The sequence below is a fragment of the Notolabrus celidotus genome, chromosome 18 (assembly GCF_009762535.1).
Source record: "Notolabrus celidotus isolate fNotCel1 chromosome 18, fNotCel1.pri, whole genome shotgun sequence".
Taxonomy (NCBI): domain Eukaryota; kingdom Metazoa; phylum Chordata; class Actinopteri; order Labriformes; family Labridae; genus Notolabrus; species Notolabrus celidotus.
This window is the reverse complement of record NC_048289.1, coordinates 871914-889054: the sequence shown is the minus strand read 5'-3', so window position 1 is coordinate 889054 and position 17141 is coordinate 871914. Positions and strand designations below refer to the sequence as shown.

The following is a 17141-nucleotide window of genomic DNA, read 5'->3' as shown; positions in this document are numbered from 1 at the left end:
GAAATGTTTAATTAGAGGTCATCAGTAAGATGTGATAAAATTACTGTCATTCATAATAAAGTAATAAACATTGCTTCATAAAACCTTTGTCATGGTCTGGTTTTTTGTGTGTGTTTTGCCCTCCCTCCTGATCCTTTTTCTTTCTCCCTCAGCAGGTACATGCAGAGGGGCGGGGCCGATCTCCACGGGAGCGAGGCTCACAAGACACACCTGCCTCTCATCCCGCAATCAGCCCGGCTTCTTAAGCCTGCTCCAAATTCTCCTCAGTGCCAGAAGATTACCGCTCATGCCTGTGTCTCGTGTGTCCTCGCTCCCGTAAAGATCTTCTGTCTCAGTATTGTGCTCAGCGTAGTTACTCTGGTTTTTGTTTCTAGTGAGTTTTTTCCCTCCTGGACACCCTTAGTTATTTCTGACCTTTTGTTCTCGTTTCCCGTCAAGGTGATTTTCTGTTGTGATTTCCTTTTTGTAAATAAAAGTTTTTTGTTCGACTCGGCATCTGGGTTCTGGCTCTCCTTACACCGCCGTAACAACCTTTTTTTAAAAGGCTTTCATAACTATGTAAACATGTTATTCTGCTCTTGATGTCTTATGATGCATTCAAGTTCCTTTCTTTATTTTAACCATATATATATATACATACATATATATATACATTTTCTTTTCTTTGTTTATTTTTGTGTCTCTCTGTGAAGCACTTTGTAACTTTGTTTAGAAAAGTGCTATAGAATCAAAGAGTATTATAATTTATGATTGTGACTCTTCAGCAGTGAGCTGTAGATGTGTTTGATTCATGTTGCTGTCCTTCAAACTGGCATTATGTAAATGTTGATTCTGCAGTAAAGCTTGGGTTGATATCTACAGATGCAGATTAATACGTATATCTCTGACATTAACAGATTGAATGCTGTGCAGCAATCAAACTAATGCGTGCAATCACATTTAACACTGATCCGAAGGCTTGATCACAATCACATATGATGAGAGAAAACGAGACTTTTGCTTAAAAATAGTTTTATTTTGATGCTTTCAAACTAGTGCAAATACATGCAAACTGAAACAGTGGACCCTGTAGACATCCTGAACGCTGATTGGTCGACCTCCTCTCATCGATCTCGCCCGGTCCTGCTCCGTTTGTGGTCCCTTAACGTCTCTGCAGGTACAGCAGGTGATTCTACAGCCGGATGCTAACCTGAACCTCTCACTTTAAAGTGTGAGAGATCCACAGCAGCTCCCCACATCCATTTATCCACATCCATTATTCAGGAATACAAAACCACTCAGTCAGACCTGAGCTCATACACAGATCCTCTCATTAAACATTCATCCCGCTTTCATCCGGAGCCACGCTCAGAGGACCATTCTCAATATGTATGCACCGAATGCCCTTAAAGAGTTAACCAGAGAGACTGAAGAACAGACAGGTGGAGGAAAGGAAATATGGAGGTTCAGACTACGGCTAGAGCGTCAGGGTTTGACTGCAGACACTACAGCTACTCAGCTTTAACAGGAGAACCCCCTCACACTGCTCAGTCTGACCCTTCAGACGGGAACACAGACGAGGGGTGCATCTGTGTGTGATGCATCCTTTCAGACTGAACATGAATGAGTGATGAAGCCACACAGATCTAGACTCTAAAAGATATGTTTAAAGGTGATTGATTGATTGATTCAGGTGGATGAATAGTCATCATGAAGTCTCTGAGACGCCCTCTGCTGGTCAGAAGCAGATTACTGGCTCACTTCTCTGAGTCTTTGCACCCGTCAGATTGAAGCTACTGTTTCTTCACCAAGTGTCACTGCCAGCCAAAGTCCTGCCCAGCCATCTGGTAGAAGCGGTGGTTGTGCGGTCTGTAGAAGTCTCTGAGTCTCTGCAGCACCTGCGGGTCGATGAAGGCGTGCGTCCGGCCCTTGGTTTTACCCAGGCAGTGAGGTTTGCTGCTGCCCTCCGGCTTCTTCAGGCAGGGGAAGCCCTTCGTCTTGTTGAAGTAGAAGTGTTTGTCTGTGACGATCCTCTGCAGACCCAGAAAGTCCTGGACTCGGCCCAGCTCTCCGGCCGGGTCTGAGATGAGCCGCTCCCCGCTGACCAGGTGGATCTGAGTCCTGGGGAACCAGGCCAGCCAGCGCTCCAGGTGCTGGGCGTACATGCCGATCCACAGCGGGCTCCACTGAGAGTCGATCTGACCTGTAGACAAGAGAGAGGGACGCAGTGTTCAGACTCATTGTGAAGTCTTTAGTTAAGATGCTCAGGTGCTAGACTTTAGCCCTTAGCCTGGTGCAGAGGGCACAGTCTGACTCTGCAGAGTGGGTCCATGAAAACCATGAGCTTTACTGCAGTTCCAAAAGACATGAGGCTGAGGAGTTTCATTTCTTTAAAAGAAGCAGGGAGCAGCTGGGAAACCACTTCCTGTCCTGATGAAGGCCTCAAAAACACGTAGACGTGTTTTAACTCGGACTCTGTAGCCCTTCAAAATAAAAGCTCTCAGTAAAATGAGTCTGAGGCCTCAGACGCTGAAACACACGGACAGGTTTTAACTCAGACTGTAGCCCTTCAAAATAAAAGCTTTCAGTAAAATGACTGAAGCCTATGACGCTGAAACACACAGACATGTTTTAACTCAGTCTGTGGCCCTTCAAAATAAAAGCTTTCAGTAAAATGAGTCTGAGGCCTCAGGCGCTGAAACACACAGACATGTTTTAACTCAAACTCTGTAGCCCTTCAAAATAAAAGCTCTCAGTAAAATGAGTCTGAGGCCTCATACGCTGAAACACACAGACATGTTTAACTCAAACTCTGTAGCCCTTCAAAATAAAAGCTTTCAGTAAAATGAGTCTGAGGCCTCATACGCTGAAACACACAGACATGTTTAACTCAAACTCTGTAGCCCTTCAAAATAAAAGCTTTCAGTAAAATGAGTCTGAGGCCTCATACGCTGAAACACACAGACATGTTTAACTCAAACTCTGTAGCCCTTCAAAATAAAAGCTCTCAGTAAAATTACTCTGAGGCCTAAGAGTTCGACCTGGATCCTCAGAGAGCACCAGGGAGACACTTTTCCACTCCTCCCCTTCACCATGCAGCACTCCATGCTTATTGGTTTGTTGTTTTTGTTTGGAAAGACACTCCTTTGAGAACTTATTTTGCATCAGTCGAGGCATGATGTCTGTCTAACATGAGTCTGGTTCTGCTCGAGGTTTCTGCCTGTTAAAAGGAAGTTTTTCCTCACCACTGTAACTAGCTAAATACTGCGAGGTGCAATGCTCATGATGGATTAAGGTGGGGTCAGACTGAGTCTTACCCTGTCTTGGTGTTGGGTCTCTGTTCATAATTTGACATAGAGTGGTCTAGACCTCCTATGTTTGTAAAAGCGTCTTGAGATAACGTTTGTTGTGATTTGGCGCTATACAAATAAAGATTGATTGATTGATTGATTAACAGTGAGTGTGTTTCATGGATTTAAGCACCCTGTTTTCTTGTTCGTGTATGTAAACATCAGATCCTGATTTCAGAAACCTGGATAAGCTCTTATCTCGGTTTGGAGAAACCTGATTTAGCTACCTGTAGGACTCATAAAGAAACAGGGATACAGTGCCATGCAAACACCTTCCCCCGTTTTCTGACAGCTGCTGACTAAACCTGTTCAGGCCCTCAGCCACATGGTGGCAGCAGCGAGAAGGTCTCACCTCTGGAAAACTAAGGCTGTTTTCAAACCGCCTACAATACTAGCAGTACGTACTGATTTGGTCTAAATTCAGTATGTAGTATGTGAACAAGAGCAAAATCTGCAGTATGCCAAAACTCCCTGGATGACTACTGATTTGGGAAAATTTCACATCATGCATCGGACCAGTCTGCCTCACGTACTGTTTCCCATAATGCACAGCGCTCATTCCACTTCTTCTTTTTTCTTCTTTTTTGACCGGGGAACTCAGTTTTTAGATGCTGTGAACATTATTCAATTAAATATAAACCCCTTCTTAACTTTTTAAATCATAAATGATGCTAAAGAAGCAGTTTATCTATCAGCTTGGTCGTTGTTTACTTCCGCTTTCTGAAACCGTAAATCCAGTGACGCCTGGCCCAGCGTACTGCAACACAGATCCAACAGAACAGTCAGACTACAGACTAAATTCGAACGCAGTATGTAGTAGGCAATACATACTGCCTACTGCATTAGTATGTAGCAGGTCGTTTTTGAAAACAGCCGATGTTTGTCTCTTGGGAATGAAAGACTGAAATCTAAAAAAAGAAGATCCCTCTGATCCAGAAACTTTCTAATTTGACAAAATCCTGGATGAGGTGTTTGGTCATCGTCCGCTCTGGTGACCAGCAGACGGTGCAACGGATGCTTCACAGGGAGACACAGAATCCAGGTAAGATGTTTAGCTAAACATCACAGGCTCCGGTGTTAGTAGTCAGAAACCAGGAAACCAGCATCTCTCATGTCTACAAAGATATAAACGACCAAGTGTCTCTGTGCAGGTTAACACTGTATGATCAGAACAGAGATACTCACGTCCACGTGAAACACACTGGGTCTCATTCATGAAACGTGAGCAGCAAGAATTTGTCTGTAAACCATGTGCATCGGAAATTTACGCGGATTTCTGCATTCATCAATCTTTTAGTGGCGCTGATCTGTGAGTAACTACTCACAGAATCTACACCTGCTCCCCACTGTGTGTAGCACTTGTGTAAATGTAGGAATACACATAAATACTGCTTGTCACTGTCAGAAATTACAATTTGAATACATACTGCTCTCTGTTATGTACACAATACACAGATGCCTTTGAGACACGTCATTTAAACATGACAAAATATTGAAAATATATATATAACATATTTTTACAACAAATAAGTTGGCAGTTAAAGCTTTGAGATCTAGATTAGGTTTATTTAGAAGGTGAACTACGTGTTAAAAACCACACAGACTAACTGGAGCCTAATCTGACGAGGTCAACTAAAAGAAGCCACACCATACCCGCACATTTACAGGTTCTCTCTGTGCTGGGATTCTTAGTCACAGGGACCTTCCAGCAGGAGATGGCAGATAGATCTGGAATCTCCCAGCCATCAATGAGCCGCATTTTACCGGCAGTACTTGCCGGCATTATTGAATTAAGGCCAGAGTACATTCAATTCCCCCTATGGCACACAACGACAAATTGAGGTAAAGGGGGGTTTAGCGCGCTGGCCAACATGCCAAATGTCATGGGTGCCATAGACTGCACACACATACACATCAAGGCTCCATCTGATGATGCATTTGCATACATAAACCAGAAAAACTTTCATTCTGTGAATGTGCAGCTGATATGTGATGCAAACTGTGTGTTGCTCAACGTTGTGGCTCGGTGGGACGCATGACAGCTTCATAAGTTGGCACCCGTTTGGAGAATGGAGCTGTGAGAGACGGCTGGCTTGTCAGTAAGAATGTAGTCTTCTATACAAATGCATGTGTTTTATATGTAGAGACTTACTATTATATCTATATTATATCTATAGAAAATAAAATGTGCTTCCTACATTCCACTTCGCTCAAAATAATTTCAATCTCCGCCTCAGAGAAGTTCTTTTTTTTCTCTCTATCCTTCTTTCCTTGCGCCATGATTGCAGGGCAGGCCCACCAGATGCACAGGTCTGTGTCCTTATATGGTGGTTATTTGCTGTTCATGGATCAGGAGTTCAGTTTTTGTTGCCGTGGTGATGAAACAGGTATTAATAGTGTCTTGCTCTAATGTTTGCTGGTATCAAAGTTCAAAAATCCTGTTATGGTGACATATCTTAATGTAAGTGAATGGCATTATGCTCTACAGGTAGAGAACACTGACCACTTAATTCAAATCTAATTGTAAAACAACTGTCCTTTATTAATCTATTTATTTATTGATTGATGTATTGATTTATTTATATTGGTATTTATTTATATATTTATATATTGATTGATTTATCTATTTATTTATTTATATATGTATGTATGTATGTATGTATGTATGTATGTATGTATGTATGTATGTATGTATGTATGTATTTATTTATCTAGTTATTTATTCATTTATATTTGTATTTATGTATATATTTATGTATTTATTTATTTATCTATCTATTTATTGGTGTATTTATAGTAGTATTTTTTTATCTATAATTTATCTATTTTGGTATCTAATTATTTATCTATTTATTTATATTTTTGTATGTATTTATCTATGTATTTATTTATCTAGTTATTTATTAATTTATCTATTTATTTATCCATCCATCTATCTATCTATCTATCTATCTATCTATCTATCTATCTATCTATCTATCTATCTATCTATCTATCTATCTATCTATCTATCTATCTATCTATCTATCTATCTATCTATCTATCTATCTATCTATTCATTTATTTATTTATTTATTTAAATGTATTTAACCGGGAAAGCCTCACTTAGATTAACAATCTATTTTAGTGTCCTGGCCGAGATCAGCAGCAGCCTGATCCACTGAAGTCACAGACAACACTTAACAATTACAGACATGTCAACATGTCCTGGATCACATGACAGAGAGTCATGAGTCAAAGCATCTCCAGCCTTTAAAGCCTTCACTCTGCTGTGAAAACATTCAAAGAGATCAGCTCACTCAGACACAGATCCTCCTGTAGAGTAAAGGCTGAGAGGACCTCAAACTCTTTATCCCCATCTCAAGACAGTCTGGGGACAGAAAGCTAAACTAAGTCCTGTGACTGGGTCACAGATTGAAGACTGGAGCATCCAATATTTTCAAATGAATAAAGCTACATAAATACGATCCAAGTTCAGGATCACCTTTTAGATCAGGACATGACAGTGATTTAGTCTACAGGGAGCAGAGACTGAACCTCAGAGCTCTATGTTTACAGGATCCAGGTCAGGTCAGAGGTCAGAGATGAGGTCAGAGATGAGGTCTGAGTTTGGGTGATGACATCAAAGAGCATGACTTTTATTCAACTTGTTTTTAAACCATCATCTTCACACGCATGAACTGTGAGTCAGCATGTCAGCAAACTACATGAACTACTAACGCAGACATGAACCGGTCCTCCATGAAGTCTCTGTAGTAGATATTTTGAACCGGTCCTCCATGAAGTCTCTTTAGTAGATATTTGGAACCGGTCCTCCATGAAGTCTCTTTAGTAGATATTTTGAACCAGTCCTCCATGAAGTCTCTTTAGAAGATATTTTGAACCGGTCCTCCATGAAGTCTCTTTAGTAGATATTTGGAACCGGTCCTCCATGAAGTCTCTTTAGTAGATATTTTGAACCAGTCCTCCATGAAGTCTCTTTAGAAGATATTTGGAACCGGTCCTCCATGAAGCCTCTTTAGTAGATATTTTCATCTGTAAGTCTGGCTCTTGAAACCTCTGTAGCATGCACATGTTTGACTCTCAGGAGTTTTAATGAGACCAGACATGGAAAGAGAACTCTTTTATTCTAAACCTCTGAAGACCTCAGATAAAGTACCTGTGGTTTTGTTCTTGAAGGCCAGGCTCTCAAACGGGGGGATGTCGGGGGTCTTGGAGATGATCTGGGTGTAGTCTGATATCGCTCTGGTCACAGGATCCCGAACGACCACGATCAGCTTCAGGTCCTGAGACATGGCGTGGACTCGAGCTGGAGTTTCCACCGTGACAAAGTATCGAGGAGTCTTCTCGATCACGATCTGACCGTCCAGAGCTTTGGGCATCATACTCCTGCAGACACAGAAGACAGGATTTAAAGACTCGGAGCAGGACAACAGCTGTATGGACACAGACACCAGTTTGTCCCTGTGCTGTTTGCTGCTTTCATCAACCCAACAGAGCTCTATTCTCTCAGTGCTCTCATTCTATCATTCAATCAGACTTTATTTATAAAGTGATTTTCATACAATGACATTGTGACACAAAGTGCTGTACATAAAAACAACTTCAAATAGAATACATAAAAAATAGAAATATATATATAAAAATAAAAATAAAAAGACCCCCCCCCATCCTAATCCCAACCCCAGCCCCGACTCAAAACCCACCCCACAACCCTAAAGTTGAAATAAGATGTTAAAACTCAACACAGGAAATTAAACTCACCAAAATAAAATACATTTCCAAGATAATAAATCACTAAAATATTAAACCATTAAAATAGGATAAGATGCTATACTTAAAAAAATCAATTTAAAAAAATAGAAAGGGAATAAAATTAGAAATAGATAATAAATAAATAAATAAATAAATAAATAAAAATACATAAAAAGTGACTAAAATTTGGACTAGGTAATAATAAAAAAAATAAAAATGAATAAATCAAAAGTGACTAAAATTTGAACTAGATAACAAATTAATGAATAAATAATTAAAAAGTGTCAAAAATTTGAACTGGATAATAATAAATAAATAATTAAATAAGTCAAATTAAACAAATAAAACGTGACTAAAATTTGAACGAGATAATAAATAAATAAATAAATAAATAAGTAAAATAAAATAAATACAAAGTTGCTAAAATTTGAACTAGATAATAAATAAATAAATAAGTCAAATAAAATAAATCAAAAGTGACTAAAATTTGAACTAGATAATAAATAATTAAATAAGTCAAATAAAATAAATAAAAAGTGACTAAAATTTGAACGAGATAATAATAAATAAAATAAAAATAGATAAATCAATAGTGACAAAAATTTCAACTAGATAATAAATAAATAAATAAATAAGTAAAATAAAATAAATAAAAATTTGCTAAAATTTGAACTAGATAATAAATAAATAAAGTAGTATGAAATCAAACTGCTATAAAACAGTTCATCTTCATGTTGCTTTATATAAAATTACAAAGAAATTATAACACTGTAAATTAACTGCATGCGTTCATTGTGTGTAAATCTCATCCGTAATAAGGACCAGCTCCTTTCATTTTAAATTATTTTCTTTCTTTTTTTGCTTTTATTTTGAAAGGACATCTCAAGAGAAGTTGGGAAAGAGAGGGGGATGACATGCACCAAATCACGCCAGGACCAAAAAACAATCCTACAAGCAGTGTGACGAGGACTCCAGCCTCTGAGCGTCTGCTCCACTGACTCAGCTGAACCCTCAATGTTTGTTTCCTGATTGTTTTTTGTCTTTTGGTTTTTCTTCCTTTCTTTTTATTTCTCCTTCAAAAATACTTCCTTCTGTTTTCATCTGTATGTTCAGTCCTGAAACCATGATCAGAGAGCTGGAGGTCAACACAGGAGAGTCTTAGAGGGAATTAGGTCAGTAGGTTGAGGAAGTGGTGATATCTGCAGAAACACACGCACTCTAACGCAAGTGATCAGGTGATCCAGTCACACAGTCAAGTAACAGCAGAGCTACACACACACACACACACACACACACACAGAGAGAGAGTGAGATAAATGAGTCCCAAAGGACGACGGGGACTCAGGGACATCTGCCAACACACCTGACCGCCTCAGCAAACACAGCCTCAGAGCTTAGTCACACACACTCATACACCTTCATCTGCAGCTTAGTGTGTTAGCTCAAAGAACTCTACACACACACACACACACACACACACACACACACACACATAAACATGCGTTTACATTTGTCATGTTTTTCTTCATCAGAACGCTGCAAGTGATGAGTAACTGCACATCATCACTCTCTGCCTTCCTTACACCTTTACTCTTCTATCACCTGAGGGCATGTCTTCTGTCTGTCGTTTACCTCCAGGTGAACATGTGTTGTTCATTTTTTGACAGGAATGATGTCCTTTTCTTTATCCTTCTTAAAACTTTAGACGTTCTGATCAGTTTTTGAACGTAAGCTGCTTCAGCTTTAAGATGCTTTTTTCCTACTGTCCCTTTAGGTGCATTTAGACCAAGAGTTCCGGGACTTTTTGCCCCCAGAACTATTTCCCCCTGAACTAAAAGGTTCCTGTGACCCCATTGTTGTCTGCGTTTCGACCGCAGGCTGAAGTCCCGGGTAGATTGTGTAAATCAGGCCAGTGATGTATGGAGAGAAAAAAGTAAATGCACGACACCACCAGACCAGTAGAGGGCAGTAAAACAAAGACGAATGCCATTCATCACAGATGACACCATAGAAGCAGACGGACAGGCAGGTATCATTATGAGCAACACAACAGTTAGCCTGTTAGCATGAAGAGACTCAGCTGGTCTGTTTTAGATGGTGCTATATTTCATCACAGATGGATTCACTGAATCAACACGTGAGAGGAGATAAGCGCGAGTAGCAAAGACGTTTCAACACGCCTTTAAAATCCTTTTGAACTCAAAAAGCCGTGACAGAGATCGACCGGTGTTTTGGATTAAACAGTGACCCTGTTAACTGGAGACTTTCAGCCAGATGCATCCCTCATAAACGTCTTTAGACGATCATTAAATATCTGATGAGGATATTTTGAAATCTTAAAAAAACTAAACTAGTTTGCATTCCCAGGAACTCCCTCTGTGTTTCAACAGCTGTGTAAACTCCACAAACACTGACACGTTCAGCTGAAGGTCTCCAGTTTACAGGGTCACTTTTAAAACCGGAACACCGGGAGAGACGCATTCACGGTGGGCTGAAGACTACTGAAGACTACTGTTACAAGCTGCTAAATCAAGAGAATCACAGCTTCTTCTTTTGAAAAGTACACACACATACAAAAAAGATAGAACAAATCAAAACTAATGAAAGAAAGAGAAATCAAGAGAATCACAGATGTGTGTGATGTTATTGTGGACGGAGGGAGGAATAAAAACACTGAGGTTAATCTACCAATCAGACACGTTCTGCATTGCAGGCCCTGCCTCCCGAAAGTCCCAGGACCTTTGAAAAGTACTACCCCCCTAGCAGGGGCTTTTTAGGGAGGAGATTATTAACCTCTGAACTAAATTTAGACCCTGGGACCACCGGTTGAAACGCACATAGTTCAGGGGTAAAGTTTCTGCGGTCGAAAAACGCCTTTTGTGTACAACAAACAGACTCAGATCCTGGTTGAGTCCTGCACAGGTTGACCTCATCATTCATCACCTTAAAGCAACAGCACATCAGACAAGAAGACAGCGTCCAGACATGACTATGGAGGAGAACCTACAGAGATACTCTATTCAAGGAGTTTAAACAGCCTCAGCCTGATGCTCACACTCTACAACACATGGTCCCAAACATGAACCTTGGGTTGCAGCTTGAATTTTTGTCCCTTTTCTTCTTGTTTCTGGATGAATCAGGAAACAGAGTCGATAAAAATGTCCTGAGTGAGTTCTTAAAGAGACGGTAACAAACTCAGCTGATACAGAGAGAGGACAGGATGCTCCGAGCGTCCTCTGCTATCAGATCAGGTTTCACATTCTCCTGCAACACAACCTCTCATCAATACACACACACCACACACACTGCATACACACACACACACACACACACACACACACACACACACACACACACACACACACACACACACACACACAGATTGTGATTCATTTGATCTGATGGGTGTGAGGCGGTGCTTACCACCACTCAGCTTGAAGACTTCCCTTTTAACTCCAAAACCCAGAGCAAGAGGAGCCGCACTGTCTGATACACACACAAACACACTCTCTCACACACACACATGCACAGGAGGCACGTGCACGAGACCATACACACACACACACACACACACACACATACACACTGCAAAAACCAAACAAACACTTATTGTTCTCTCATTAGCCAAACATTTTCCCCATGCCTCTGGACTCTCAATGGACCCGTTATTTACGCTATGACAAACACACAAACACACACAAACACATACACACACACACACACACACACACACACACACACACACACACACACACACACACACACACACAAGCAGACACACTCAAAGACACAAAGTAAAATGATGACATACAAAATTCTTGTTAATTGCATTCACGTACACAAACATTCTGGGTTTGTGAGACAAAGTCTTTGTAGATGCAGAAACGTGTGTGTGTGTGTGTGTGTTAGTGTGTGTGTGTGTGTGTGTGTGTCAGAGAGGATGGTGACCGATGAAGGAACCAGGGGAGCGTCCATTAGTGATCAGTCATTAGCATCCCCTCATCACTTACTTTAACTCTTCCTGTCCCATTAAAGTTACTAACCATAGACCTTTCTGGAGTCCCTGAGCTCCCTTGTCCAGTAGGTTCCTCTGGATCTCTGCTGCTGTGGACGTGCCAGACTCCAGCTGCTACAACTAATACTATCTGTCTCACCACTATCATCTCTCTCTCTCTCTTCATCTCCCTCTATCCCTCTCTCCAACACGGTCTCAGCAGATGTGTGTCTAACATGAGTCTGGTCCTGCTGGAGGTTTCTGCCTGTTAAAGGAAGTTTGTCCTTGCCACTGTAACTTGCTAAATGCTGCAAAGTGCTCTGCTCATGGTGGATTAAGATGAGATCAGACTGAGTCCTGTCTGTAAGATGGGACTGGATCTGATCCTGTCTTGATGTTGGGTCTTTGTTAATAATAGAACATAGAGTGGTCTAGACCTGCTCTGTTTGGAGTCTGAGGAGAAAATATGCTGTATTTGCTGCTATATGAATAAAGATTGATAGGTTGACTGATCGATTGATGCAGGGCTCACACCATCTCTCCACACTGACTAAGTGTACGAGCTTTGTCAAAGATCCTCTGCTCTAAAACTTCACAAACAAGGTATCAGTGTAAAGTCTGAAGTCAGGTGAGCAGTTTCCTCTTAGGTCATCCAAAACAAAGCTGTTAACCAAGTGTGAACTAAAAGGCAATGATCAAATAAAGCTTGATAGCATGTGTTTGTTTTGTATACCTTTTGGTAAATGCAGAGATTAGGGGTGCTGCTGGCCTTGTGGTTTAAGTGCGTACCCAATATACAGAGGCTATAGACTGTATATTGTTCGACTTCATTTGCTGCATGTCTTCCCCCTCTTTCTGCTCCCTGCATTCCCTGTCTCTCTTTCGCTATTATATATAAAAAAAAAGGCAAAAATTCCCACATATAGAATTGTATTTATTTATCCTTTAAAAGCTGCAATGCCAAAATAAACTAAGCTCACACTGTAAAAATGAAGACTTAAAATTGTTGGCCTGAAAATGTTTTTTTTGGTTAAGTAAACAACAAATGTTCCATTTTGTTTCAAACTACATCAAAGTAGTTTTCTCAACTACCTGTATGAAGTTTGTAAAGTTGGTCTCATTTCATAAGTTGCAAAACTGTAAATGATGGGTTTGAGGCTCGGCTAAATTATTTGAGTATGCTTCAGGCAAAGAACGGGGTCTCCAACTCAAAACTACAGGGGTCTTCCACACTTTCAATTCCCCACGTGGCGCCATCTCTCCTGTCCTGTGTGGATTTGATCACCCTAAAGGTGAGTGTTTTGTTTGAGTATTGTACTGAAACTCTTTACAGTTGGTCAGTTGATGGTCAGTTGATTCCTGGTTACTGTCACTTTAACTTGTTTAGTTAGTTTAATAAGGCATGGTCATTACCAATAGTTAGCCGCCTTGAACATTAGCTAGCTACCTTGCAGGTGTGAAAACGGTGCAGTAACGTGCAGTAACAAAGGGACATTTATGAACAAACAATAATAAGTTGGCACAACTTTCACTTCTTAGTTTGTAGAACTCAAAACTTTAAGTTACACTACATATGAATGATAAGTTATCTCAACAAAAACTCATCAGTTGGCTCAAATGTAAGATTTCTAGTTATCCTCAAAACTCAAAAATCTAATGCAGACAGTTTCCTTGAAATTTTGAGTTTTCACAGCTTTTTCATTTTAACAGTGCACATGCTAATGTGATAGATAGATTTTGTTGTGAAATAAAACAGTTAGTGACAAGTAATTTAAATTCATTGTTAAATGTCATTACTGAAAATTCATAAAAAGGTAAAAATGTTAATAACTAATGATGTGATATGTGTCCTAAAAGAAGTTAAATACTTTAAAAACGTGTTAAAAACATTTAAATGTTATCAGTAATGTTATCTGTGCTCTACTTGTTCGGTCTTTGATGAATAGTGCTCATGATTGGTTGATCATGCCTGTCATGACCGGAAGTGAGAGCTCTTGACGTCGATGCTTCATTCCCGGTGAAGCTGCCAGAGAGGAAGCATCGTGTCTGTGTTTATTTACTTATTTACCCCTTAACAGGTAAAATCTAAGTATTTAATGTTCTTTTACCGTGAGTTATCAATGTTTACCTGTTTTCTTGTGTTTTATTAATCTTATAACCGTTTTGAGGAGCTTATTAAAGTTAAGGCTACTGAAAGAGTTTGATGCTAGTTAAGTTTTGTCTAACATGCCGCTGCTATGGCGCCACAAGATGGCAGTGTTGGCGCATGTAAATGTGAATGTGATGAAAATGTGATTTTGACTTATTTTTGTTAAGATATTAAATTCCCGGTGAAGCTGCCAGAGAGGAAGCATCGTGTCTGTGTTTATTTACTTATTTACCCCTTAACAGGGCACAACACTAAAGAGTAAAAATAGCAAACGTCTGTGGAGAGCTTCTTTGAAAGGAGAAAAGTTGCAGTGATGAGGCAGCAGAGGAGCCGAACACTTCCAAGAAAAGAGAGCTGCATTTATTAGGAAACACCAGGAGTCCTACTTAAAATATGTCTTTATCGCTGACTTAAAGAGATCACTTCAACTCTGCCAACATTCTAGATTAAAACCACAGCAGAATATCCTGAGATCACCAAAACACAGAAACCCTGCTTCCACCTCCAACAACCGACCTGAAGCAGGGACAAAAACTAAATCACAGAGTAGACCGGACATGAGGAACAAACTTCAGGTGTAACTGCCCCCATCACATTTAGATGGGGAGGGAAACCAGCTCAGGGCGTCACGGTGAGTTGCATTTATTATTCAATCAATTAATCTTTATTTGTATAGCGCCAAATCACAACAAACGTTCTCTCAAGACTCTTTTACAAACAGAGCAGGTCTAGACCACTCTATGTCAAATTATGAACAGAGACCCAACACCAAGACAGGATAAGACTCAGTCTGACCCCACCTTAATCCACCATGAGCATTGCACCTCACAGTATTTAGCTAGTTACAGTGGAGAGGACAAACTTCCTTTAACAGGCAGAAACCTCGAGCAGAACCAGACTCATGTTAGACAGACATCTGCCTCGAGTTGGGTCTGGAAAGAGGGATAGAGGAGAATAAGAGAGAGAGGGAGCGGTGATAGTGATGAGACGAGTAGTAGTAGCTGTTGACGCTGGAGTCCAGCACGTCCGTATCAGCCGGAGTCTGGAACGTCCACAGCAGGAGGACGTCTACGACAGCTCAGAGGAACCTACGAGACAAGGGAGCTCAGGGACTCCAGAAAGGTCTATGGTTAGTAACTTTAATGGGACAGGGAGAGTTAAAGTATTATTCACTTTATGTTAGTTTTGTTGGTTCTTATGCCAGATCTATATCATATGGTATTATTACTGCTCCTCCTGGCGGCCTGTGTGCCTGTACGAGGAGGGGGGTTGGATTTGGTAGGGGGGCTCATCTCTGGCAGGTGATCAGAGCCGGCTGGTGTCACCATGTGTTTCAGAGGAACCCCCCTCCTCATAAAAGATGGCTCAATTAATTGGCAGTTTAAAGGCCTGTTTTACCAACATCCTTACAGCGCTCATTTACTGCTGAGAGCGAGATCAAACATCCAGAGAGACCGACACGGGATTATCTGCAGATTATAATAAGCCTCTGTTTGCTTGGAGGAACCTTCTTTCGTCGTCCATTTCCCGATAATTCAGCCGTCCTCCCTGGTGGATTACTGCAGGCCAGCCAAGGCCACCGGCTATTGATCCTGCGGGGGCTCAGAGTAAGTATGGGGGAGGGGGGAGGGGGGGGTAGTGAGGATGGTGAGTGTTGGGATGAGAGCTGTATGATGGTGTGTGTGAACAGGGAGTGTGTGAGTGCAGTCAATGTGAGGGGAGGATGGTAACACAGCTCTGAGCCTCAGCTGGGAGGAGGAGTGGCAGGTGGAGACTGGGGGAGCCAGGACCCTCTGGAGCCATCAGCAGCATGCTGTGTCATGTGATGTGATGTGGTGTGTGTGTGTGTGTGTGTGTGTGTGTGTGTGTGTGTGTGTGTGTGAGAGAGAGTGTGTGTGTGTGTGTGTTAACAAATGTGAAACAATTGCTGTGTTCATCATATGGAAATGTGCAGAGCAGGAGGATTGATGGATCAAAGATGTGTATCTTTGAAGTCTGGTCCAGGAGGAAACACTGAGCCTCCTGTGTTCATTAAACACACCTGACTGCTCATCACGGACTGAGTGTGTGTCTGTGTGTCTGCATGCATGCATGAGTGTGTTATTGTGTGTGTTATTGGGGGACCATTAAGGGGACGGTGTATTGTGGCTGTGCCCTGTCCACTTCTCGGAGACATCCATCATAGAGGGGCCCCGGACCCCCCTGCCCCCCTTCCCTTGCCCCAGGGGAGGGCCTTAATGAGGGCCAGATCGCCCCGCCCGTCTGGGCCTTATGGTGATCACCTCCAGTACAGTACTGACAGGGGGGACCACACCTGAACCCCAACTGCACACACACACACGCACGCACGCACACACACACACACACGCACGCACACACACACACACACACACACACACACACACACACACACACATACACACACAAGGCTCAGTCAGATCTGTTCTCCTAGCTCTGATTCAGTCACGTTTCAGTGAGGTAGTAATCTGTGTGTGTTTGATCCATTTTGTCTCTTGGCTGTTGTTTCGTCTGTCCTTCTGTTCCTTCACTTCTAAGCAGTTGTGTCTCCTAGTTGCTATTTTGCATACTTCTGTGGGTCTTTTGTCTCTGTGTGTCTCTTTGTAGTCTCTGTGTGTCTGTGTGTGTCTCATTGTACTCTGGTTGTGTCTCTTTGAAGTCTCTGTGTGTCTTTGTACTCTCTGTGTGTCTCTTTGTAGTTTCTGTGTGTCTTTTTAGTCTCTTTGTGTCTTTATAGTCTCTGTGTGTCTTTATAGTCTCTGTGTGTCTTTGTAGTCTCTGTTTGTATCTTTGTTGTCTGTGTCTGTTTGTATCTTTGTTGTCTGTGTCTGTTTGTAACTTTGTTTTCTGTGTCTCTGTTTGTAACTTTGTAGTCTGTTTGTTTTGAGTGTCTCTA

General features: G+C 41.2%; 1 protein-coding gene across 1 annotated transcript in view; it reads right to left on the bottom strand.

The window, feature by feature from the left end:
• Positions 1–1024: 1024 nt before the first annotated feature.
• The window catches only part of hs3st3l (heparan sulfate (glucosamine) 3-O-sulfotransferase 3-like), a 35001-nt gene continuing 18884 nt past the window's right edge, over positions 1025–17141 (bottom strand). Inside the window, exons 2-3 of the mRNA XM_034707306.1 lie at positions 7489–7718; positions 1025–2182 (exon numbers count right to left, since the gene is read on the bottom strand). Coding sequence (XP_034563197.1) covers positions 1794–2182; positions 7489–7718 — 619 coding nt within the window. The 3' untranslated portion in view covers positions 1025–1793. The remainder of the gene's footprint in view (positions 2183–7488; positions 7719–17141) is intronic.